This window comes from Camelus dromedarius, chromosome 2 (genome assembly GCF_036321535.1).
Source record: "Camelus dromedarius isolate mCamDro1 chromosome 2, mCamDro1.pat, whole genome shotgun sequence".
Lineage (NCBI taxonomy): Eukaryota > Metazoa > Chordata > Mammalia > Artiodactyla > Camelidae > Camelus > Camelus dromedarius.
Genome location: NC_087437.1, coordinates 63581357 through 63607522, shown reverse-complemented (window position 1 = coordinate 63607522; position 26166 = coordinate 63581357). Strand labels below are relative to the sequence as shown.

Genomic DNA, 26166 nt, shown 5'->3' with positions numbered 1-26166 from the left:
TACTGGATGCAGATTATACCTTAATATGAAAAATGAAAAGTTGGAGTCACTTAACGAATGAGATCCTCCCTAACCACACTGTATCAAATAGCTGTGGTTTTCCATAGGAGCAGAGAATCAGATGGTGGTTACCAAGGGCTGGGCGAAAGGAAACATGGGAATTTGTCTTCTAATGGATATAAAGTTTGCATTATGCAAGAATGAATAAACTCTAGAGATCTTCTGTATAATACAGTGCCTATAGATAACAATATGGTATTGTGCACTTTAAAATTTGTTAAGAGGATAGATTTCATGTTAAGTGTTCTTACCAAACAAATGCACACACATACAGAACACAGGAAATGTCTGGCGGGGAAGGACATATTTAGTGCCTTGTTGTGATGATGGTATCACATGTGTGCATTTGCCCAGACTCATAAAGATGTATACATTACATGTGTGCAATTTTGTGTATGTCAATTATGCTAAAAAGATGACATGTTTGCCCACGAAGAAATGGGAATAAATTTCGAAGGTTTAAAACCACACAAAATGTTTTTCTGAGAAGTGGAATTAAGCTAAAAATCAATGATAATAATATAACCAGAAATTCTTCCTCCATGTCTGGAAACTCAGAAATAAAAATTCTAAATAAAACAACAACAACTACGTGTGGTTTTATGAGAGACTGTCCCTTTTTTTAGGAAATAATACTGAAGTACTTAAGTGTAGAGGATGTCTTACGTGCAACTTATTTTCAAACTGCTCATAAAAAACAGCGTGTATGTAAGTATGTATAGACTTATACATGCATGTGTGAAGAAGCAGAAGGAAAAAAGAGGTGGGAAAAGAGAAAGAGAATATATGACAAAGCAAACATGGTAAAATGTTAATATTTGAGAAATCTGAGTGAAGGGTCTGTAAGAATTACTTGTACTATTTTTGCAGCTTTTCTGTAAATCTGAAATTATTTCAAAATAAAAGTTGAACAGAAAGTTAAAAAAAAGTTTTATCTAGCCAACATAATGTAGTTGTTCAACTGAAGGAGAAAGAGAGAACACTGTTGAGGAGATGGTTGGGGGGTGGGACACAGTGGGGACCTGAGGACTAGGGGTGATCTGACCTGGAGAGGAGAGAAGAGCCCCACTAGTCAGGAACAGAGTGATTGAGAGTAGAGAATCAGGGTGATGTTTGGAAGAAGGTGGCCAGAGCACAGGGCTGGTATCAGAAAGCAGTAGCATGAAGATAGTGTGACAATTTACGTTAAAGAAAATAAAGAATTCCCTTCCCTCAGTGACACTAGTCGTATTTCAAGTGCTCACAGCCATGCACGGTTAGTGGCTTCCTTATTGTGAAGACATAGAACACTGCCATCATCACAGAAAGTTCTACTGGATAGAGCTGGTTGGAAGGTCGAGTCTGAGAGTTAGGTCTTTGTCTGGAATAAACAGGGAGTCCTGACACAGACAGCGGTCCAGCTGGGCTAGAGGACCCTAGAGGCCTCTCCAACTCTGGGAGACAAGAATATCCAATTAGGAGGCTACTGCCATACTCTTAGAGGAAACTGACCAAGGTCCAGCTTTGGTAAAGGCAGCAGAGAAAAAACACAAATAAGAGATGGAAGAAAAGTTAAAAGAACTTACGGACTAAACAAGAGAGAGGTACAAAGATTCCTCAGGGATGTCTTGCTGGAATAAATGGGAAAGACTGTGTCGACGGAATACAGAACTTGGGAGTGAGAGGTGAGGAGTTTGGCTTGGTCCAAAAGAATGTGGTGCATGAAAGGGTTTAATCTGTGTATAGGCTAGAAGCCCAGGGTCAGAATTCTAGAGACAGCTGGTGGAAGCTGCAAGTGAAAGATTTCAGGATCAAATGTGCAATTATAATGGAAACTGAGGATGGGTCAGTTCTTTGGGGAAAAGAATACAAGGAAAGATGAGAAAGGGCGAGGGTCTGATCCTCGGCGATGCCCACAGCAAGGGGCTGGGATGAAGGGGCTGTGGGGGGACCCCACAGGTAGAAGGAGGACTGTCACTGAAACCCAGAGTGGAGGAGGATGGGCACTGGGAAGATGTGACAGCATCGGGTGATGGGTGGTGTTTGAGAAGGTAGGTTCAGTGGGACGGTGGGGTCAGAAGTTGCCCTGGAGGAGATTCTCAAGGAAACAGGTAGGGAGTCAACTCATCTGTCAAGAATTCCAGAGGTGAAAGGGACAAAGAGAAACAGGGTGACAGAAGTGGACATAACAAGCTAAGGTTTCTTCCAAGGTAAGAGAGGAGAGTACAGGTTTGAAAGCAGAGGGCTGGGACTAGGTGGAGAGGGAGAGCCCAGAGATGCTAGCAGGGAGGAGCCTGAGAAAGCCAGAGCCCTCAGGAGTGGAAACCAGCTGGGATATGGACCACTCATCACTGGCTGAGCCACGAAGCCCTGCCCCTCTGCATCCAGGGTTGCTGGGAAGGGAGAGGGCACAGCTGGGAGAGAGAGGCCCTGGAGGGAAGGAAGAAGGACTCTTACCAGAGCCAGGATCTGACCTCCTGGGAGAGGGAAAGCCATCGATTCAGGGAACGGTGTGGAGGGGTATTGGCTGAGTTGGGTCCCCTACAATTCGTATGTTGAAACCCTAACTCCTAAAACCTAGAATATGACTATATTTGGAGACAGGGCCTTTAAAGAGGTGATTAAATTAAAAGGAGGATATGAGGGTGGGCCCTAATCCAAACCGACTGGTGTCCTTATAAGAAGAGGAAATTTGGGCACACGGAGAGACACCAGGGACGCACGCACAGAGGAAAGGCCACGTGAGGACACAGCAAGAAGGCCGCCACCTGCTAGCAAGGAAAGAGGCCCCTGGAGAAACCGAACCCACCAACACCTCGATCTCGGACCTCCCGCCTCCCGAACTGTGAGACAATGCATTTCTGATGTCAGGCCGCCCGGTCTGTGGTACTAGGTTACGGCACAGACGACGCTCAAGTCCCACCCTGTACTATTCCTGGAGGCTCTGGGTAAACCTATGTGGCCAGAAGCACAGGCTGAACTGGTATCTATCTTTCTGTAGTACAGTGAAATATGACTGAAGCCCAAAGTTTTATGTTTGTTCTTTAAATTTGGAGCATCTCCTGTTTGAATTGGTTAGCATTTGAAACTGCTTTGGTTCCTCTCAGTAACAACAATTTTAAATGTTAACAATGTTCTGTGTCCTATGCTACACGTATTTTATAGGACCATCTGCTGAAATCTATTCATTGTGTTCTGGGCTTAGAAGAGCATGATACATGGATTAAAAAGCAGAGCCACCAGATTCTAAAATCTGGTTTCTCGTAGAGAGCTGGACTCAGTGAGTTGGGTTTCTAACCCATGGTCTCATCATCCTTTTGCTCATTGGGTTCTTAACACAACCAGACACAAGCAGGACACTGCACAGTTTCCATTTCACAAGAAAGGAGACGGATCCCAGTAAAACTCAGGAGACTTGCTGGGTTCATAAAACTACATGTGACCAAGTTAGCAACAGGACCTGAGCCCCCTGCCGCCCAGTGTCCGGCTACTTTCTTCCTGTTGCCTGTGTACTCCAGCTGACTCTGCCCCATCTGCAAATCTAGGCCCTTGGAACCCGGCAGAAGTGCCGTGAGCATAGGCTCTGGTGCTGGACTTGGGTTCAAACACTGCCCTGTTACTCTCTAAGCTCACTTAGGGCACCTTTTTAACCTCTTGGAGCTTCGGTTTCATCATTCAAAATATGTAGAAAGAATAAATAAACTTTGTTGTAAAGAACTGAGCTACATTGTAAAAAAAGGTATAGCATACAGTGCGTGCTCTAATACCAGCACCCTCCTTCACCCCACTTCCCCAAACAGAGCCCCAGAGGACTGCTCTGTACTTTTCTTCACCTGTTTAGTCCCCGCACTGTCGGTCCGGTCAGCATTATACCTACACGAGGTCTCCTGTGCTGCACCTGAAGATCTTTCCCTAGTTCAGGTCCTCAGTAGAGGTAACATTCTGCCAGTCCAGATGCTCAAACTCTCAGTACTTCTTGGGTCACCAACTAATTTCCTTTCCTCTGGATGCACCCTTCTTATTATCTTGTTATTTGTCAGCCTTTTGCCCCTCACCCCCTTCTCCGACACCTCAAACTTTCTGCACTAGCCATTGTCAGAGAGGAATACGACAGAAGGAAAATAAAATCCAACCATCTTTGCAAAACCCATGACAGCCACCAGCCACAGGGTCAGGCAAGGACAGAGCATCCTCCCTCTCCTGCCCCGGGGTGTCTGTCCCTCTCCCAGACAGTCAGCCCCAGGCAGCAAACCCCGCCTAGTACAGCATTGCTCCCCAGACTCTCAAACTCCCCAAGCTGCTCTGAGTTCCTCTTTGTCCCCATTTTTCTGCTGCCCTCATCTTCCCTGGAGCCCAGACCTCTCTCCTGAGCCCACCTACACGTCCCACTCCTTGACCACCATCTCCTTAGGCACATACTGCAAACCCCATACATCCAAACCCAAATCCAGGGTCTTCTTCCCATACTGTTGCTTGTCTCTGTTCTCTCAAGGCCCCCTCCCTGCTCATATCCAGTCACTAATTAATGTCTGTTAATTCCATCAACTAAATAACCTCTGTCTGCCAATTTCCACATCCCCACTGTCACCATGCGAGTCCTAACTGTGCCACTTCCTAGACCTCTGGTCCTCTGTCTCCACCCTAATACATCCATCACTCAGTGGCCAAAGTGGCCTTTCTCAAACACATGTCTGATGTCACTCCACTGTTTAAACCTCTCCAGTAGCTTCCTACTGCCTCTTAGGATTCAGTTCAACTCGTCAGACAAGGGCCTTTGAGATCTGTCTCTGGCATTCATCTCCAGCCTTCTTTCTTACTGTTCCTTCTTGGGGAACGCCCTCACCCATGCCCCTGACACCTAGTGTGCATGACGATCACCTGGGAGACTTGCTAAAAACACAGATTCTGGGCCTTCCTGGGGAGCTGATGCTGCTGGTCCCTGCACCACCTTCTGGGGGCACCACTCTGTACTCCACACTGAAGGCCTTTCAGTCTCTATAATGCCACGCTTTTGTTGCCAGCTCTTTGTTGACTCTTGCACATTCTTGGCCAGGTCCCAGCTCACACATCACTGCTGCCAGGCTGGGTTCCATGCCCCTCCAAGGTGGTTCAATCTCAGCAGTCATCACAAGGCATCACAGTTGCAGGAGACTGCCCCCAATGCACATGTACATGGCAGGCTCCCTGGGGACAGGAGCAGGGCCCATCTTGTTCACGTTCTGTCTCCCAGTGCCTAGCAAAGTACCGGAACAGGCTTTAAAACAGCTCTTAAAGGAATCTGGGGAACCCCTGAGGATCTCTGTTAACCTAGGAACACTCCACCCCACCCCTGGGCTCTGATGCTCAGAGATAAAGCCCCTTGGCTTGAATCCTTGTGCAACTTTCCATGGAAAGGAGAGGGCCCAGAGATTTCCCATCAAGATGGCGGAGTGGTAGGACCACGAGCTCACCTCTCCTAGCGACTACAACGAAACCACAACTGACTGCTAAACAATCATCGAAAAATAGACTGGAACCTAGCAAAAAAGATCTTCTTCAACTGGAAACATAAAAAGGGAACCACAGCAGGACAGTAGGAGGGGCGTGCTTGCGATATAATCGGGCCCCGGGCCCCTCTGGTGGGCGACCCACAAGCTGAATAATAGTTGAGTTGCAGAGGCCCTCCCACAAGACTGGGAGTTCTAAGCCCCACATCATGCCCCCCAGCCGGGGTTCTGGCATTGGGAAGAGAAGGAGACCCCAGGACATCTGGTTTTGAAGGCCAGCAGGGCTTAGCTCCAGGAGCCCCAGACGACTGGGGGTAACAGAATTCATTCTCTTGGGAAGTGTACACAGAATCTCACATGTGCCAGGGCAGAGGCAGTGATTTCATAGGATCCTAGGCCAGGCCTGTCTGCTGGTTTTGAAAGTTCTCCTGGGGATGCAGGGGATGATTGTGGCTCACTCAGGGGACATAAAAGCTGGTGGCGGACAATCTGGGAGTGTTCATCTACATGAGCTTTCCTACATGAGCTGACATCTTGATTGGATCATTAGCACCAAGACCTAGCCGCACCCATCAGCAGACCTCCTGAGCCACAAAAGCCTCTAGATATGGCCCCACCCACCAGAGGTCCAGGACCAAGCCTCACCCAGCAATGGGTAGGCACCAGCTCCTCCTGCCAGGAAACCTGCATAAGCCTCTAGTCCAGCCTCATCCACCAGGGGCAGATATCAGAAATTAGAAAACAACAATCCCAAAGCCTGTGGATGGAATCCACAAACACAGGCCAGACCCTACACTGGGACCAGTTGGACCCTGGCCCTTGTATGACAAGAGAGGAGTGTACTGCTGGGACACATAGGATGTCTCCAACAGAGGGCCACCTCTCTAAGGTTGAGAAGCATAACTAACCTACCTAAAAATACAAATAGAAAGATAGATGATATGAAGTGGCAGAGGAATATCTCCCAGGCCAAGGCAGAAGATAAAATCCCAGAAGAAGAAATAAGTGATGAGGAGATAGGCAATTTATCTGAGAAAGAGTTTAAAGTAATGATGGACAAGATGTTCAGAGACCTCAAGAGGAATAAAGAGAAGTTTTGCACAGAAAGAAGTTTTAAGCAAGGAGTTGGAAAATATAAAGAATACCCAAATAGAGTTGAAGAATAAAATCACTGAAATGAATAACACACTAGAAGGAACCAAGAATAGACTAAATGAGGTAGAAGAACGGATCAATGAGCTAGAAGACAGATTAGTGGAAATCACTACTGCAGAACAGAAAAAAGAAAAAAGAACGAAAAGAAATGAGGATAGTTTAAGAGAACTTCGGGACAATATGAAGCACACTAATATTCACATTATAGAGGTCCCAGAAAGAGAAGAGAGAAAGGATCTGAGAAAATTTTTGGAGATATAATAACTGAAAACTTCCCCAATGTGGGACAGGAAACAGTCACCCAAGTCCAGGAAGCACAGAGAGTTCCACACAGGATCAACCTAAAGAGGAGCACACCAAGGCACACAGTAATCAAACTGACAAAAATTAAAGATAAGGATAAAACATTACAACTAGCAAGAGAAAAGCAACAAATAACATACAAAGGAACTCCCATAAGGTTTCAGCTGATTTTTCAGCAGAAATTCTACAGGCCAGAAGGGACTGGCATGATATATTTACAGTAATGAAAGGGAAAAATTTACAACCAGGAATACTCTATCCAGCAAGGCTCTCCTTCAGATTTGATGGAGAAATCGAAAGCTTCACAGATAAACAAAAGCTAAAAGAATTCAGCACCACCAAACCAGCTTTACAACAAATGTTACAGGAACTTCTCTAGTCATCCAACCATAAGAAAAGAGAACAAAAAGAAGAAAGAGAGAAAAAAAAAAAGACCTCCAAAAGATTATTTTGGCAGTTCGGGGTCTTTTATGGTTCCATATAAATTTTGGGATTGTTTGCTCTAGTTCTGTGAAGAATGTTGTGAGCACTTTGACAGGAGTTGCATTGGATCTGTAAATTGCTTTGGGTAGCGCGATCATTTTGATAATGTTGATTCTTCCAACCCAAGAGCACAAGATATCTTTCTATTTCTTTGTATCATCTTCAATTTCCTTCGTCAATGTTTTACAGTTTTCAGAGAATAGGTAACCTCCTTGGTTAAGTTTATTTCTAGGTATTTTGTTGTTTTTGATGCAATGTAAATTTTTATGCCAGTTAGTGGGGTGTATGTATCTTTTTGAATTAATTCTTATTTTGTGGTTGGCTTTCTTTATTCCTCTGATAATTATGTAAGTTTAAAAAGCTAAAGCTCTATACTGTATAGCACAGGGAAATGTATACAAGATCTTGTGGTAGCTCATGGTGGAAAAGTATGTGACAATGAATATACGTATGTTTATGTATAAATGAAAAATTATGTTCTCTACTGGAAATTGACACAACATTGTAAACTGACTATAACTCAATAAAATAAAATTTAAAAAAAAGCTAAAGCTCTAAACATTCTTAGAAACAATGAACAGTACATGTATGTAAATTTTAAAAATATGTGCAGTATATTGTGCATATGTATTTATCTGCAATATATTGTATATATGCAGTCATATTGTAACAATTCTACCTAAGAAAACTGAAAAATGAAAAAAAATTTTTTAATTAAAATAAAAAAAAAAAAGGAGAGGGCCCCTTGGTCTGTCAGCAACAAGATGAAGGCTGCCAAGTGCTGAGCCTTACCCCCCAGACAGAAGACTGAGTGAGACTGGAAGAAGCGAAGTAGCCCAATAAAAACATCACAAATCAAAGCACTGAATTTAGAAGCCTCCTGGGAAACCTGGAGCAGGGCTGGGAAGGCCAGCCTCCAGTTGTCTGGGTAACCCATCTTTTGCTTCTGCCCCAGCCTGCACCTACGGAGTCCTGGCCTCATGAACCTTCCTTCTGCCCTGGGAAGGAGGAGGTTGGCACCCCACAGAAGTTTCCAGACTGTTCAGTCTGAAGACACATGAGTCCCCCTCTCCAGTGAATCAGGAGGGCAAGAAGATTAGAGCCAGCAAGTGGGAGGGATTCATAGAGCCTGAAGGTGGGTCTCACAGCTTCAAAAGGGTCTGAGATTGAGGAAAGCCAAGGGGGCTGGGGGAGGTGGTGTGAACAGCCTCCGGTACAGGGAGGTCCCTGGGTCTCCGCCTCTCTGGGGGTATTTCCCTTTTTAGGTAGTTAACTAAAGGTAGACATCAAACCCTTCACGATCCCAAAATCAGCATTAACTTTCTGCCACAGGCTCCTGAAGGGGTGTGTGGAGGGAGCACCCACCCTGCAGGGCTGTGTCAGAGAAGGAGAGGGCAGTGAGGACATGGGCATGGGAGGCTGAATCCCACTGTCCACACTGGAGCAGGCTCAGGCTTGGGTGACTTGAAAACCCTTCAACACTACCCTGCTCGACTCCCCACCACACATGTCAGGCCCCTTCCAGCACATCTTTACAAACTTGTGGAAAAATATTGGTCATTTTCCCAGAATGAACATCTCTGGGCAAATTTCCTGTACACATGCCCTCACAGCAAAGGCTGTCACACAAGAAGATTCCAGAGGAACACTGCTTCTCTTGTTCCTGCAAACACCCATCCTGAAGTCCCCAGGACACAAAGCGTCAGGACGGTTGTGAAAGAGGCAGCCCAGCGTGGCTGTGACAGCAGTGCCAGGGTTGCTTGACTGGTATCCTCCAGGCTCTCCCTGGGGAGGACCCCTCTGCGGAAGACTGGAAGGAGTGGATGTGCAGCCCAGGGGTGGAAGCACAGGGCCACATGCATGGTGTGATGGAGGGTGACATGAGACACCACCACCCCTCAGAGACCAATACTTTGGTTGGGAGTAACTGGGAGCTGGTGCCAGCTTTCAAAGACATTCATGGAAACACCCAAGCTTCTCTTCCAGGGTCCCCCATGTTTCCCTGTCAAGCAAGTCTTGGTGCCAGATCTTAACCCCTCCAGCACTTCCTTCCAGCCCTTTGAATCCTATCAGGATGTAACATTCCCCCCAATCTGGAAAGAGTATTTAAAAGGAAGATTTGACCCTGGAGAAACCCTTCAGGATTAACTGGACACTGCTTTAGCTACCCAAAGATGCTTTCAAAGACCGACTTTTGGCTGCAGAGAGAGAGATGTACAGGAGATCAAGGCAAAGATATCTAAAAGCATCATCATCTGAGATAGTAGTGAGTGACCCACGTCAGAGGTAAAGCTCAGGCCAAGGCCAGGCATGGTACACAAAAGGGTGTTCCATCTACATCATCCCCAGGTCCCAGAAGCACAGGAACTCATAAATACATCTGAAAAACGAAATACTTATTATATCCCTACTTTAGACTAGGCACTGAAATTTCAGAGATGACAGGCCCTGGTTCCTGTCCTCTCGTTGTGAAAGTGCCCTACGGATGTTCCTCTCTCTCTTCTCTAAAAGATCATCAGCTTTGCAGACCGACAGGAGGAATCCCGGAGCCTGTTACGGCACTGGCAGCACCCCTCTGTATTCTCTAAGATTGCCTCTAACTGAACAAGTGGTCTTTCCTCCCCTGCTCTCTAGCTCAGGGTCTGCCTGGCTATGCCCTGTCCCCGGGCGCTGGGCCAGTACAGTGCCCAGAACCGGGCACAGTAAACAGGCATCTGGAGGTCCAAGGAGGAAGGTGTTGCTGCCTTCCCACCCTCACCCTCACACCCACCACAGGTGCAAGAGTCTTGGATGCTTCTCCCCCGGGCCCAAACACTTCTCTCCTGTTCCTTCTCCAGAGGTGGGAGACTCTGAGCTAGAGGAAGGCATAACATTTTCCAGGAGTGCTGACACTAAATTTCCAGCAAAGAGAGGGGAAAGCAGCCATAAAGGGTATCGGGACAATTGACAAAAATTGCATATGGGACTGTGGATTAAATGGCAGCATTGGTTCAATGTTAAATGTCCTGATTTTAATAACTGCATCGTGGTTATATTCTTAGGAGATACACATAAAATATTTAGAGGCCAAGAGCATGAAGTCTCTATTCATAAATTGTGAATATATACATATATGTACAGATACAAATATATCTATATGATGACTGGTGAATATACATGAATACAGTGTATATATAGTGTGTGTGTATATATATATATATACACACACACTATATATAGAGATATGAGTATTTGATGAATGGTGAATATATATATGAGTTTACACATAGAAAATGATAAAACAATGGCACAAAATGTAAATACTTGTTGATTCTAAGTAAAGGGTGTACAAGAGTTTCTTGTACTATTCTTGCACCTTTTCTGTAAATTTGAAATTATATCAAAGTTATAAAAAAAAATTCCCTTTGAGAGGTATGCAGGCAAGCACTCTGACAGGTCTCAAGGTCCAGGGACACATGCCGGCTGTCACCCTCTTTTCCCCCCAGCTCTTACGGCAGCCAGACCTCTGCCCCTTGGTGGGCACTGCCCAGACTGTGTGGACAGCACAAGGGATGGCCCTGAGACCGCGCGAGGCCCAGGCGGTGTGGGAGGAATGTAGATCAGGGTTGCCCTCACAGTTCCCCATCTTACTAGCTGTGAGACTCTGGGCAGGACAGCGTAGTTCTCTAAGACTCAGCTTTGCCCATCTGTAAAATGGGAACAACCACTTGTAGCTCAGGTGAGTGAGACATGCCTGAAGTGACATGGACTGAGCACCTAAGATGCTGCCGTCTATGTGGGTGCCCAAGAAACTCTTGTTTGTATGGCGAGCAGATGCTCCCCTAAGTGGCGGCCTAACAATATTCACGCAGCTCCTGTGCAGCTTCTCCCTCCTGTCTCCCCTCCCCTCAACCAAAGCACATTCCTCCTCTCCTTCATAACCTGGAACCTGGCCTAGAGTTTCCCTCATCCTGAAATCTTCCCAGACCACCCCCTACTCATGCCTGTACTTGCGAGCTGGTGTCTGGTAGGTGGACTTGTACTTTTATCAGTTTTCCCTCATCTGGCCCCTCAGGATGGGGCAAATTGACTTGGTGTTTCCCTCATGCTCCCCAGAGCTCAGCGGTGGCGGGGTCCCCAGGGCCCCTCAGGCCAGTGTGGATGAGCACTGTCCACTCTCACACCTGACAGCTCCCTCACAGGACCGAAATTCCGAGCTGGGGAGGGGAGGGCACACAGACAGTGATCTGGCTACCATCTGTTTGACAAGGAAACCACTCAGCCTTCCCTTGGTCACTGGAGGAAAGATGGATTTCCTGGTTAGATTAGGTACTTCCCAGCTCTTGACAAACATGAACACACATACACAGCCAGACCACTCAGCGACATGAGAATCTGGGCTTTCTCACGGAATCAGAGGTGTCTGGGACGGGGGACGGCAATGCTAAGAGAAAAAGGCACGTTGCAGAGGTGGACAGACTGTGTAATTCCATCTCTGTGGGGAAAAAAACCCAATGGATACATTTGCATGTGTATATGTGAATATTCAGAAAAAAGTAATTGTGACCAAATTTGAGGAGGTGAGTGGACTTAAGGGTAAGATGAAAGCGAGCTTTCACATTATCCTTGGTATATTTCTGTACTGTTTAAAAAGTTTAAACAAGGCATGCATGTTTAACTTATATATAATTCATAAATAATACATTAATCCCCCAAAGTGGGAAAAGAACTGGGGGTGCAGACCTAAAAGATAGCCCTTTCATTTCTTCTCTCTGGGCGGCCGCCTTCTCAGAGCCTGCTGGGAAGGAAGCCCCATGGTGTTGTGCAGGCACCCAGGGAACTCTGCAGGTTTCTGAAGCACACGAGCACACTGTGTAAGCAGGTGGAGGAGCAATGGCAGCCACCCTGCTAATGCTCGCAGCATCTGGGGTGGGGAGGGTGACAGGTTGTGGTGATGGGCGGGTAGGAAGTGGGCTGGCAGAGGGATTCAACATGGTCATCACTGTACATGGAAACACACACTTCCATTCTTTTGGGAGTAAGGCATCTGTCTGTAACTCCAACTTGAAGGCTTTGCACACAGACTGAAATTCCCCTTCCACAGACAAGCAGTGTCCTTTGGAGTTAAGGCAGTTACGAATGTATTTGCTACAGAGATGAAGCATTTTCAGCCGGCCCCTCCCCTCCCCCTAAGCAGCTCCAACCGAGCCCCAATCCCTGCTCCCTCTGGAGGGGAAAGAACTCTGGCATCCAGCCTCCACCACAGAGCATTTGCTCCCTCCCTAAAGGCAGGTGATGGAGATACTCTGAAGACTGGGCCTGAGGGACCCTGAGGTGGTTCCACATTTAACGGAGGCTGTAGAGGAGCCCCTTTCTGCTTCTCAAGACCAACGGTGCAAGGGCACCAGGCTTCCCCTGGGACAGCTGGCTACCAGCCTGCCTGACAGCACCCTGGACTGGCCCAGGAACTTAAACAAGTACTGAGGCCTGGATCCCAGCACCAGAGCTTCTGATCTAATTAGTCTAGGGTGTGGCTGGGCAGCAGTGTTTGTAAAAGCCCCCCAGGTGAACCTAATATACAGCCAGGGTTGAGAGGCCCTGCCCCAGAACTGCAGGATAACAAGTTGACCGGGGTTTTCCACAGCCCTCTCTTCTCCAGGGCACTGAGCCCAAGTCCCGGGTCTGCTCACTGTCTCTAGCTTGTTTTCCTCTTTTACTGCTCTCCTCTGACTCCATCTCACTTCCCTTGGGATCTCACTGGAATGGACGTGCCACAGCTGAGGACAGGAGGCTGCTAGCCTCCCAGCTCAAACTCCACACGCTCCTGCTTCTGCCCCCACGAGAGGCGAACAACCACATTGGACCCTAGTTCACCATCACTTGGTGCTCTTCTAAGATCCCACGTCTCTTCCGCTGACGTTTCCCCAGAACTAACAGCACAGGCACAAGAAATCCTTTTGGAAGGCAAAATCATTAACCCAATTCTCACTAGATTTTTCTTAGAATTGTTTATGCATTTCCAAGAGCTTACTAAACGTCACCCTTGATAATCTGAGGCTCCCCAGTGGTTATCCATAAAAAATTATCATTCCCATTTGGCTGCCCTGGCATCCTGAAGGCTGAGCATCCCCCTGACAGCCTGGCTGGTATGTGTGCAAGGAAACCAAGCTCCTCATTGGGAAGATAAGTATGTTGCTTTGATAAGAAGAGATGGGAATAAAACTAAGCTATAGAACACCGCCTTGTAATGGAAGAAGAGAGGCAGCCTTTGAATTAACCTAGCTCACTTTCCTTTATCAGTATGGGTAGTCTTTCTTCTGATTTTATAAGATATTGAAATATTTTTGTGGGCCCATAAAAGCATTGAGAACCCTAGGCCCTGGCCTGAAAGATAAGGGGGCCCTGGGGGAAGCAGAGATCCCAAAAGAGGGAAACAACTGTACAGAGTCACAGTGGAAGCCCCTTCCCCACTTGGCTATTAAGACCACAGCTATAAGTTGGTTCCAATAGATGCTGGTAAAGCTCTTCTGTGAACAGGCATGGCACCATCATCCTGAAAGGTGCATGTGTGAGTTGGCCCAGTAAGAGGCCCAGGGAACTCACAAAGGAGGAAGGGGGCTGAGACACAGACACGTCACCGTGACACTGCGGAGGAGACAGTCAATGGCAGAAAGGGGTACTGGGGGGGTGCTCACTGGAGGGAAGAGCTCCACTCAGCCACAGCAAGGACAAACTTGGGGATGAGATGCCTTTTCTGTGGGAGTCTGTCCCACGAGAGAGGTGCCAGAGTAAAGGCACAAAGGGAGGAACACAGGGATGTCCGGTGCACGAGGAGGAGCTCAGTTTGGCTTGAGGATAGGATGGGGGTAAAGGAGCTGGGGGCAGCACGTGGAAAGAGCCACTGAGGCTGGACGTCTGGATGTGCGGGGTGAGCCCAGGCAGCACCGTGTGGGAAGGTCACTTGGACGGGACTGGTGGGCTTTGGAGACCACTGGGCACTCCAACCAGAGCCACGATGTAGGAAGGTCCACCAGGCAGGAAAGACTCACTTGGGGGAGATTCGGGAGCTTTCCCAGGGGCCTGAGTGAGACTGAGAGAGGACGGGGAGGTGTAACACCACTCAGGCTGCAGGGAGATGGGAAGGGTGAGAAAAGGCCACCAGCTTGGTCACCAGGAGCTCATCGGGCACGAGGGTGAGGGCAGGGGCCAGGCTCCGGGGAGCACGGGCAAGGAAGTGGGAGCCTCCGATGCTGGCCCTCAGCCCGGGGTCTGCCTGGAAGAGCTGAACAAGTACTTACTCTCTGTTCCCAGCACGGGAGGAAGCGAGCTCTTTGGCCTCCGGGCTTTCATCTCCGGGGCCTTGGCATTCTCACTGGCGGGGGCATCTGGAACAGAATGAGCAACAATGTGAGTCAGCAGCTGCCCAGGGAAAGGAGCAGAGGAGGCACCACAGTAGAAAGCCCACCTCAACCGCAGGGATAGTCCCCTCTTCCCGCTCCACTCTGAGGGCCCTCAGCACCCCCGGGCAGATGGTGCCTGCAGCCAGCACCTTCCTCACAAGAGCACCAAAGAAGGAGGGTCCGTCCGCGAGGCTTTATAAATCAGGTGGAGAGCAGTTGTGCTGAAGACGGGTGGACAGGCTATGCTGGGAGGGCGCTAGTTAATGCTTTCTCCTCGGCAGCAGGCCCAGGCCGCCAGAATCACATCATTGGCCAGACTTGGGGACAGCAGGCACCCCTCTGCTCACCTCTCCCCTTCTTTTCCTTTCATTGAGTCTTAACTCACTCAGGCTAAACACTCTGGATTTCCGAAAGCATAGTGCTCTGTGTAGAGAGGCTTCTTGGACAGGGAGTGGGGACAGGGTTGTTGCTCTTGGTCTGGTGGGGGGCTTGCAGCCTCTGATTTCTCAGACTCCCTTGTACAGATGGGCACTGACGGTCAGCCCTCCAGGCCGGCATGCCTCACCCACTCTGGACTAAGCCTTGGACCCGTCGTGGGGGCTTCTGCACCGTCCCCGCCCAGAGCAGGTCCAGTGAAGCCCCACAGATGCAGCCTCCGGGCAGAGCTGAAATCCTGCGGGGATGAGTGCACGGCTCCTCAGGCCTGCCCTCTCCTCTCCCTCTTCTTTCACGTTCACACCAAGTGTGGACGGTGCTGGGGCAGTGGGGTAACATCGTGCTGGGCTCAACTGGGCAGAAAAGGCCCTCACTGGGCCCCAAGGAGAATGGACTCTAGGAAGCTGCAGGGAAATCACCCAGGGAGCAGGATAAGAAGGGGCTGGCTGCACCGCTATCACTACACTCCAGCATCTTCCCCACAAGAAGCTCTCTTCAGGGAGCGTGCTTGGGGGGAGCCTCCCCCTCAGAGCCACTTCCTGTGTATCCTTTTCCTGCTCCTGAAGAGGAAGCACAGGGGGAGAAGGAGGGGTGGGACTTTCCAGCTGAGGCTTGGCCACATTCTTGTGGCCTGGCTGGGGAGGAAGGGCCATCTCCCTGTCCCCGCCTCCAAGGTGGGGAAAGTCCGGCTGCTAACAGCAGCGCTGTCTCCTAGACAGGGCTCCTGGGGCTTTAGGGGCTGGGCACATACACTCCCCGGCAAGCAGACTCCTGGTGCTTCCATCTGGATGCATTGTTCTTTCTATATGGCATTTGGGTCCCTTTCCTGTTCCAGAATGTGGGTCTGTCCATATAAATTCCTTCACACCAGTCGGCTTCCTTCCCAACCCAAAGCCTGCCCACTCTCCATTAGCTGGGTAATCCGGGAACAGAGGCTCGAGGCAGGCACTGTCCAGGCTCCTGGCAGCTCCGAGGCTCACAGGACTGCAGGACTGCAGGACTGCAGGAACAATTCCCTACTGCAGTCGGCCAAGAGCTGTCCTCATGTAATTACAGGAATGATTAAGTGTCATCCTTAAGTAGAACCTCCTAGCATTATATGACAGGGGATGGGGCTGAGAGAACAAAGCTGGAAAGGATCCCTTTAAGCAGCACTTGATAACCCGGCCCCCCTACCCTGCCACCTTCCATAAAAGAGCCCCAGGTGCTGAGTCGGGGTCCTGCCATCCGTAGCTGACATGGCCCGTGTCCTGTCTCCTGAGTGGGCCACCCACACCCCAGGTTCCATGTGGACATGGATGGAGGAGCAGGACATCCCATGGGGAAGGGGATGATTTCATTTTCTCTCTCTCTCTCTGTGTGTGTGTGTGTGTGTGTGTGTGTGTGTGTGTGTGTGTGTACGTACAAGGGCATGTAGAGGTGGGGTGGGGGACAGGAGGGCCTCAGGGACTATTCCTAGAGTCAGGAAAACCTGTCCATGCTTCCCTTGATATTTGTGGATCAGGAAGCCATAAACCAGGCCTTTCCTTCCTCTTTTCCTTTAAGACCAGTCCTTCTGACAGCACCGATGACAATTTAAAGAAAGGCGCACCCAGAAATTTGTTTGTTTTCCCCCTTTTCAGGAATAGGAGGAGTGGGCAGAGTATGTTTGGACAGTTCCCTGTTCCTTGGCTTCAGCACTCTTTTTGCTGTCTTTTTCCAGGTCGGTGTTGGGGCATCAGAGGAGGGAGATAAAGAAGGATTGAGATTGTTTTTTTTTTAACTGATGGGTAAACGGAGGCATGAGCAAGCAAAGGATCGGATGCTGAGAGGCCCAGTTTTCCTGGGTTCCTGAAAGAAGGGAGACAGGGACTGAGATTCCTGCTCTCCTTGGTAGGGGGTGTTGGGCTCTTCCTCCACTCGTGTTAGAGCAGGGACAGAGAGAGGAGGGCTCTGGTTTCGGCTTTGTCATCAACAGTCCTGGGATCCTGGGCAAATCACTTCAGCTGCCCCGGGTCTCTAGATCCACATCTATACTGAGGGAATGACACTCATCTTCTCCACCTCACAGCCTTACAAGGCTCAAGGGAGAGAATGCAGGGCAGAAAACCCATCATTTACCTATTCATTCATTTCTCCTGTTCGCCACATTTCCTTGCCTCCTTCCCAAATCTGCTTTAAAATCCTCCACCTTCAGAAAGCCCTCCCTGCCCTGCCCCTACTGCATGTTTCCTGCCTCTGCGTCCCTCCACAGCTCTTGAGTGCTAGCTTTACACTGACAAGTAAGTACACCACTGTCATGTGCTTTAAGCGTTGTTTGTAGACGTTCTCTGCACCTTATCTTTCCATCTGGCAGTGAGGAAAGGGGCTCAAGCTTCCCTGTCAAACCAGGCACACACCCAGAATTGGAAACCCACAGGGGTGGGACCGAGCCCCCTCTTCCCTCTGCAGCGCCCCCGCCCCCTGGGGGCTGTGCTGCGCCACGAGCCACCAGACATCCGTGAGAACCGCAGGAAGAAGTGGGCTGGGACACAACCATGTGCTTAATCAGAAACAGCTCTGTGCTCACACGGCTGTCCAGGGGATAAAAATAATAGTAATAAAAGTTTAAGAGCAGTCTGTATTTTCTGTCTATTTTAATCAGTTTTTGTGATGAAATTGAACTCCATTTCTAGATCTGGGCCCCAGGGCTGGAGTCCTTTGCTGGCTTTCTTGTGCCCCCAGAGAAGCATGGGGGAGGAAGGTGGTGGTGTGTGGAGGTGGGGGGCCTCCACATAGAGAGGAAAACGTGTCCTTTTATGGACAACACCTCACCCCTTCCACTCCTGGGCTCACTCTGGGCTCAGCCCTCCAAGGCAGCATTTCTTCTCTCTCCCCCGAGAGAGGTAACCCTAGGCAGGGGGAATAAGGTCTTGGGAGGCTTCTGGGAGGGGTCTGAGCTTCCAGGAGCCCCATGCATAGGCAGGGCAGAGGGGCTGGCCTCTCTCTCTGCCTGGGAACAAGCAGCAGGCTGGCATAATCAGGAGGGAGGGAGCTCTGGTTAGGATAAGTGCCTTTCTGGCTTTCCAGTTGGGTGACTGTGAGTCCTTGGGCTAGTTCCTGACCTTCTTCACCAGGAAAATGGGAATAATAATACATCAACAGAGGAGTGAATGAGATGTGGGGTAAGAGCTGGTATTTACTGGGTCCTCAGTCCGTGCCTGGCACGATGCTAAGTTTCATACACTTGTTTCAGGTTGAACCACCACTTGCCAATATTCAAGTGTTTCTGACCTACTGAAGGGGCAATTTTATTTAGTTCAGCCTAATACACATCAGCTGGCTGTGATAATATAAAGAATAATCACGAAAGTGGGAGCAGACAGAAGCCAAGAAAAGAAGAGTGGGTCAAAGTCAGCTCAGCCATAATCAGAGAGGCTCCCTGGCCACGACAGCAGTGACCACAGTGGTTAGGAGCCAACACTTGAGTTTAAATTCCCACCCAGCTAGGTATTAGCTGTGTGGCCCTCAGTACATCACTTGGTCTCTGTACACCTCAAATGAGGCTTTAAATTTCATTGTCATGGTTACAAGTTATCTCCGAGTTACCAAATCCAACAGCCAATGCTCAGGCTCATTTATTCCACTTGGCAGAAGCATTTGAAGCGCTGATCTCCATCATTCCTTTCTTATTGATATGATCACTATCTAGCCTCTGGGACTCCTCTCTCTCCTGGATTTCTTCCTGTCTCACTGTGGCCATTCCTTCTCAGGCTCCTTCGCAGACCTCCGTCTTGCTTTACTTCTGTGTTGGAGTCTCTCTTTCCCTACTCCATCCACATCCACCCCTAGGGACATTTAACCCCAGGGCATTCAGTGGCCTCATGTGGATGGCTCCTCATATCCTGCCTCCAACCCTGACCTCCCTCCTCCACTCCAGATTCATCTAAATGCCTTTCTATGTGACATGCCCACTTGGATGTCTAATGGATATCCTTAAACTTCACTTCACGAAACTCTTGACTGTTCCCCCACCCCCTGATCTCAGTAGGTAGTACCACCATTGACTTGCGCTCCCCCATGAAAACCAAGGATCACCTTTGACATCGCTGTCTCTCTCTCTCTGTTTGCAATGCATCAGAAAATTCTATCTGCTTTACTGTCAAAATATGATAAATCTGATCATTTCCCACCTCTTCCGTGGAGTGTAAGCTGCCATCATCTCCTGCCTGGGCCACCCCAGCAAACTCCCATCTGCTCTCCCTGCCTTCCCTCTTACCCCTCCTGGGTCTGGCCCCTACCTAAGTGGTCCTTTACAGCATCCAGTGTTGTTCCATCACACTTAGAATAAAATCCAGTGTCCTGGTCATGGTCTGCAAGGCCCTGCAGATCTGGACGCTGGTCCTCCTCAGCCTCATTTCCTCCCATTCTGCTCCCAACCCAGGGCTCGGCCACCCTGGTCTCCTTGCTCCTCCTTCTGGGAGTGCTCTGGCCCAAGCTTCGCTCAGGGCTTTGCTCCGGTTCCTTACCTCTTCCTTCCTCCTGCTGAGATTCCTTCCCATAAGTCTTCAGGCCCCTATTCAAATGCCTCTTCCTCAGAAAGGCCACACCCTCTCCCACAACAGCATCCCTCCCCCAACACCCTGCTTCGCTCTCTTCAAAGCACGTGTTTTTGCCTGAGATCACATGACATATCTGTTCATCCATATTTTTGTCTCTCCCTCACTCAAATGTAAAGTCCTTGAGAACAGGAATCTCTGTTTTGTTCACTGCTTTTAACTCCAGCCCCAGGAGCACTGCCTGGCAGAGTGGGCACTGACATACCAGTTGGATGAGTGACAGTGCAGGTGCCCAGTGGAACGCCACCCTCTACCACACACATGTACCACCCTCCATGGTTATGAAGCCCCTGGCCTCACTGGTAGCTGAGGCCTCATGCCCTCAGTTGGGTGTCTGGGAAGGGCCACCTGCGTTGCCCTGTCCTGGCACTGGGGCCTACAAAAGGCTTTGCCTCCTCATTTCTCACCTGGGTCTGAATGAGAGGGAATGGGCTACTCAGGCCAGAGGTGCAGAAGGACTTCCCAGCAGGAAGGGCTGTCCCTAAGGGAGACCCAGATCTCTTGGATAGCGGACACTGTCATGTTTTCCACTAGACAGGGAGGCCCTGCAGGTCGTGGAAAGGTGCAGACACTGGAACAAGGCACACCTGGGTTCAAGTCCTGCCAGGGTAACTCAGGCTGTGACTCCCTGCTCAGGGTGACTTGAAGGGCCTGGGCTTCGGGATCAGAGACACAGGATCTCCTGCGTAATGTCTTTGTGACCAGGGAAGGGCTGCTGACCCTCGCTGAGCCTCGGTTTTCCCACTGAGAAAGATACCCTGCTCATCTGTTGCATAAACTAAAAATGCACAAAAGTCTCTGGCCATGGCAGGCCTTGAAGGTCAGTGTTTTCTCCTACTGGGTGAGTTTTCTGGCAAGTTCTTACCCACTCCAGGCTTCAACTGCCTTCTGTGGTACAAGCTGACATGCCTGCTACGGCGCTTGGAAAGGACAGCAGTAGGACCATAATTAAGAACATGCACAGGAGCACCTCTTCTTTACAGAAACAACCCAAACAGCATGACTGAAAGAGCCAGAGGTGCTGCAATGTGAAAGCTACCTCCCTCTGTCTTTCCTATAAGAGGGAAGTAGTGTGGCTAATAGCGAACAGCCGATGAGCCAGTCATTTTTATGAGGTCTTGAAATACATCATTATATTGGCCACAGAAGTATAGTCTTAATGGTGTTTGGCACAGGCTGGGTGAGTGACAGCAAGTGACGATGCAGGGCCAGCCTGACATCAGCATCAGCTGTGGTCCTCACCCTGAGTGCGGAGGGACCTTGCAGCCCCTTGGGAGGGATGTAGGATCGTTCTATCCAGAGGTCCAGGGGGCAGCTTATAGGTGGAAAGACGGATGGCCCCACACAATGATGGGACTTGAAAATTCAGTCAGGGTTGCTTCTTAGGGCGAGCGGTTCTTTATTGTATTTTAATTCATGACTTCTTTAAAGAATTTGATTAAAAACTATAAACTCTCTCCTCAGAAAAATGCTCTAATCCACAAACACACAAAATATTGCCTTAACATCAAAGGGTGCATGGATCTATTGGATCTCCAAGCCAGGTACTACTGCCCCAGGGACCCTCTCTGAGAGGACTGGGGACGGAGCAGGACCTAAAGCCTACTCAGCTGAGAGGAGCACAGGGAAAGATGCTCAGGAGCCTGCAGTCCTTTACTCCTTGCCCAGAGGTGGCTTTTGATGGAAAGATAACGCTAAATGTGGCAAGAAGGCCACTCACATGCAGGGTGTGGACAGATCTTGTATAGCAACAGGGAAGAGAGTGGGTGTGGAAGGGGCTGCCCTTTATCTCTTTGAAAAACAGGAGTCAGTCCTGTTATCTCAGCTGGTCTTCCTCTGATTCCTTTCCTAGCTCTCCTCCTAAGACCCAACTTCCAAACTGCAGCCTGAGGCCAAACCCTACAGAGGCCCCTCTGAAGGAATCAGAGACAAAAAAGAATCCCCCTCCCCACAGAGTATTCTGTACTGGGGGAAAGGAAATTTTATTTTGAAAACAAAGTTAGGTTTTAAAAATAAACTGTTTGCTCTTTCTGGAAAAGGTGCTGACACTTTGCAGATAAGGAGAATGAATTGTCCTCCTGCCTTCAGCTAGCCATGTAAATAGGACCCAAAGATGCCAGGGATTCCAAAAGCAGATGACCTCATTAGCAGGCAGGGCTTCCTCATAGATCGGTTGGAACCAGCACTGGTCCCAAGTATGGGGTTAAGTTCCCAGAAACACAATTTTTTAAATGGCAGCATCTGTCTAGAGAAAAGCAGGGCTCTGACCTGAGTGGTGACAGGAGGAATCACTAACAGCAGCTCCTTCCCGGAGCCTCAGAACAAGCGCTCCAAGCCTCTGCTGAGCTGACTACACACTCTGATCCATCAGATCTGCTCCCTTAGACTCAGAGAGCCCCTGTGACAGACGCACTCCCCGAACTCCGAGGAGACACACACAGTATTCTGCAATGTCAGCTTTACTGTTGGCTACTGTCAATTAGTTTGTATTGCCATTGTGTGTGTGTGTGTGTGTGTGTGTGTGTGTGTGTTTGAGACTTTTGAAGACTGTCTTTTCTTTTCTCCCATTCATTATGTATCACAGATCTCAGCTTTTATGATCAGGAAATCATATTACAAAATCCAGAGTAGGGACAATGATTCCACGTCCTGTGGAATGGCAGTGAGACAGGCTAGGGTTTTAGAACCAAGTAGTTATATTCAGGAGTCAGAGGAACCACAAAGCTAGTCTTCAAGATGCCTTTTTTGGACACTAGCTTTTAACGTGTCACCAATAGTTACGAACCAGGCATTTCAAGGGCAAGAGATTGTTTTCCCCAAACTACCTTTTTATACAGTTCCAGGAAAGTAACAAAATAAAAATCCAGAAAGGGCACTGGATTGCAAGTCTTAAAATGTAGTCTGGTCCTGCTTGGCCCTAAGTAGAGCAGGGAAACTTACGAGGGCTGCTTTCCCTCCCTGAATGGCCTGGGTTTCCCACCCTAAACCATCACAAGGTTTGTTCCACCCCAAAGTCTCTAGTTCTCACTCCATCCTGAGGAGAGAAAGGAGAGTCACAAATACACTGCCTGCATTTCTTTAGGACAAATCCCCACGCTTCACAGCGTGGACTTGCCCCTCCTCACACGGAACTCCACTCAGACCTGGCAGACCTCTGTCCCCACATGTCTCTCCCTCTTCCTCTGCTGTATTATGATTACTTATTTCTTCTTGCAGAGGCAGGCCTGTCCCCTCTCCCCGAAAACTCAGCCCCAACTCACCTTCCAGAGGAAGTGTCCCCACAGGGACCCCACTCTCCGTCCTCCTCCTCAAGGGTCTGTCCTGCCAGCACTGACACTTGTTTGCTGCGGCTTGTAAAATACTATGTAGTCATTTTCCTGTGGGTGTGTCTCTTCTCCTCCTGCCCTGTGTCCGGCTTCCCTGCCTGGCATGTTGGGGTCAGGACTGGGGAGGGGGGCCGACAAGATGAGCAGCCCTACTCCCAGCCGGGGGAGGGACCATCAAGTAGAGTTCCTGCTTTCCTTCCTGTCTCACTGTTTTGCAGAAGATGGCTTGACATTCACAAAGCAAATGCCTTAAGTAGGGGTGGCAGCCTTGGGTGCAGTTCTGTTCGGGAATGGTAGGAAGGGAGTGCTGAGAAGCAGGACTCTATGTGCGGCGGCGATGGGTGGGCACGACCTACCGTCCACGGTGACTTGGCAGGAGCACTCGGCCTGGCCAGCGCTGTTCTTGGCTACACACTTGTATAAACCTCTGTCCTCAGGCAGTGCCTTCTCGATGGAAACGGAGCACAGTGAGCCTGAGGAAGAAGAGGAAGAGGAAGAGTTGTTTAGTAGACCAGGTCTGGGTTCAATCCGTGCCCTAACACCTGGAGCATCACAGGCAAGCATTACTCACATGGGCAGCCTTGGAAGCCTGGAAGTCAGAGGCCCTGTGGGAATCAACACCCGCTCCCCACCAAAGCCAGGGCACTTTTTGCTGAAAACTCAGGTCCAAAATAACTGACCCCTAAATACACTATCTGCTGGTACCCAACCCCACTTCCAGCAAGTTCTCTTATGGGGATATAAGGGAAAGGTAAGAAGAAGAGAAAAAAATAGTCTCTGCCTTTGGAGAGCAACAGAAGGGGCAGATGCACACAGGCGCCCACACTGCGCATCACCAGGAGAGACAAGCAGCAGTCAGGCACAGTGCACAGACTACAGGAGGGACGGGGTAGGTGAGGATGCTCCGCCCAGCGCACAGCATTGATTCTGGGAATGCATCCTAGAAAAGGATCTTTGAACAAAGAAGTGGGTGGGCGAGGGCAGGAGCCCCTGTTCAGCAGGGACACTGGCCTGTGGGAAGATCAGTTGGGAGGAGACGGTGATCAGCCTGAAACCCCGGAGCTGGCTTTCCAGAAATGGTATCTGAGCTGAGAATTATGGACAATGAGGGGCCCTGGGCTGGGAGAAGGGTGCTGGGGGGCTGTCTCCCTTAGTGCAGGGTGTTTTGGTCCCCTCAGAGAGGGGTGGGATGGACTTCTTCCCCATGAGTCCACCCCTGCCCAAGCATACCTCTTCTGGTCAGACTGGGCATGCACAGGATTCTGGTCCTCACCCATTCTAACTCTCTCATCCCAGGCTTTGCTACTTCCCTGGGTTGGGTGGTTCCCTTGGAGTGTGAGGATGGGCCAGCTGAGGACTGGGACTGCTGGGCCAGACAGGAGGGCAGCAGTCCCCTAGTTCCTGCCATCAGATACACATACCAGCCAGCAGCATGGCGTCCTGCCCAAAGCTGCCCTGTTGTCAGGGCAGCCGTCATCACACGAGGAAGAGGACAGAGCCAGAGCCGCACGCATCCTGCCGCCTGGAGCCACTGCTTTTGGCCACCTCCCTTACCACCACATTATGCAGCACAAGCCGTTGGCCCTGAGCGGGCTGAGCTGTGTGCATCCCAGGTGTACAGGTGGAGCTGCATGGCCAGGAGGAAGGCCAACAGGCCCTGCTCCCAGAGGGCCTTTGGTCTCAAAAGTACCAGCACCCCCATCAGACAGATGCATAGATGTGACTAACAAATCCAAGGATACTCAGAGAGAGGAGGGCGACGTCAGTTCTGCCAGAGAACCTCACTGAGGCTGGAAGAGAATGCAGAGACATAATAGTTCTCTTTACTTCTCGGCACCTGAGTAAAATCTTAGATAGGGAGACCTGGTCCTACTGACCCCCTGGGGCAGGACAGCTGATCTGCGCCCCTCACTCCTACACTCTCATTTCTACCACCCCTTCGGGAAGGGCCTCACTACGCTCTCCCACAGGGGAGGGCAGTGAGTCAGGACCTCTTCTCCCTGGGGTCAGGAGACAGAATTTGCAGGAACTGTCACAGAAAGGATTTAGGTTGGATTTTTAGGACGTGTGTCATGAGAGTGAGAACCATGAGGCACAGGAATCGGGGAATGAGGGTAACTATCTTCTAGAGAGAGAAATTTTCATTCATCTGGGAGGGCAGGGAATGGGAAGATGACCTCTGGCCCCCAGACTTGAGGCTCAGAAGAAATAGACCCCATCTCCCTCATTTCCCTCAGTCTGAGGCTATGGCTCTGACAGCAGATCCCCCACTCCCAATGAACATCCTGGTCGAATCCTTGATTGCCTTTCAGCTTTAGGCCCCCAGGTGCCTGCAGCCTTAAACCCAAATGCCACAAACTGCAAGGACAGTAGTGAGACCCCCCAGGAGAGGTGGAGCATGCAGACCACAGCCCTCCCCTCTGATGGGGGGAAAGCATCAGAGAAGGCAGCTTTTCCAAGCCGCTCAGGGCCTGGACCCCTGGCCACATGCGTGGGCAGGGGGAGGGCCCCGGCAGGCCCTGGGCTGGGCTAGCCCAGATTGAAGAATCTGGTATTTCCGGTGGGACAGCTTATTCCTGACCTCCAGAAGAAAAACTGTTTCCCAGAGTTTTTTTGAGAAGCCTCAGCCTGGTGGGGAATTTTGAGAGGGAGGCAAGGGGGATGGGAGCGGTCACCACAGAACCAGGGATCCGATGAATGGCTCAGCTAGCACCATCCCTGGGAGAGCCCTCACGGCCACTGAGTCTGAAGACTCCATCCTGCTCTTTTTCCGAGTGTGTGGGGAGAGGAGAGGCGGGGCCCAAACCCTAGACGCTCTACTCCGAGGCTGTCCTCAGTCAGCACTGTCTCCTGACCTAGTTCCCCTGGCATATCAGGACAGTGTGACTCAGCTCCAGGTCACCTCCTCAGGGACGGTGCCCTCCATGCCACCTGTAAGCAACCCCAGCCACAGATGGACCTCTTCTGTGCCCTAAATTCACCT

At 49.8% G+C, this 26166-nt stretch overlaps 1 protein-coding gene across 6 annotated transcripts in view; it reads right to left on the bottom strand.

The window, feature by feature from the left end:
- MYLK (myosin light chain kinase) overlaps positions 1-26166 on the bottom strand; it is a 199522-nt gene that overhangs the window by 49245 nt on the left and 124111 nt on the right. For 5 of the 6 annotated variants that reach the window (XM_031454585.2, XM_064494510.1, XM_064494515.1 and 2 more), the window contains 2 exons: positions 23540-23656; positions 14744-14830 (listed from right to left, as the gene is read on the bottom strand). In XM_031454585.2, the coding sequence (XP_031310445.2) occupies positions 14744-14830; positions 23540-23656 (204 nt within the window). Of the gene's footprint in view, positions 1-14743; positions 14831-23117; positions 23221-23539; positions 23657-26166 lie in introns of those variants that run through there. The other variant, XM_031454592.2, reaches the window with a different exon arrangement.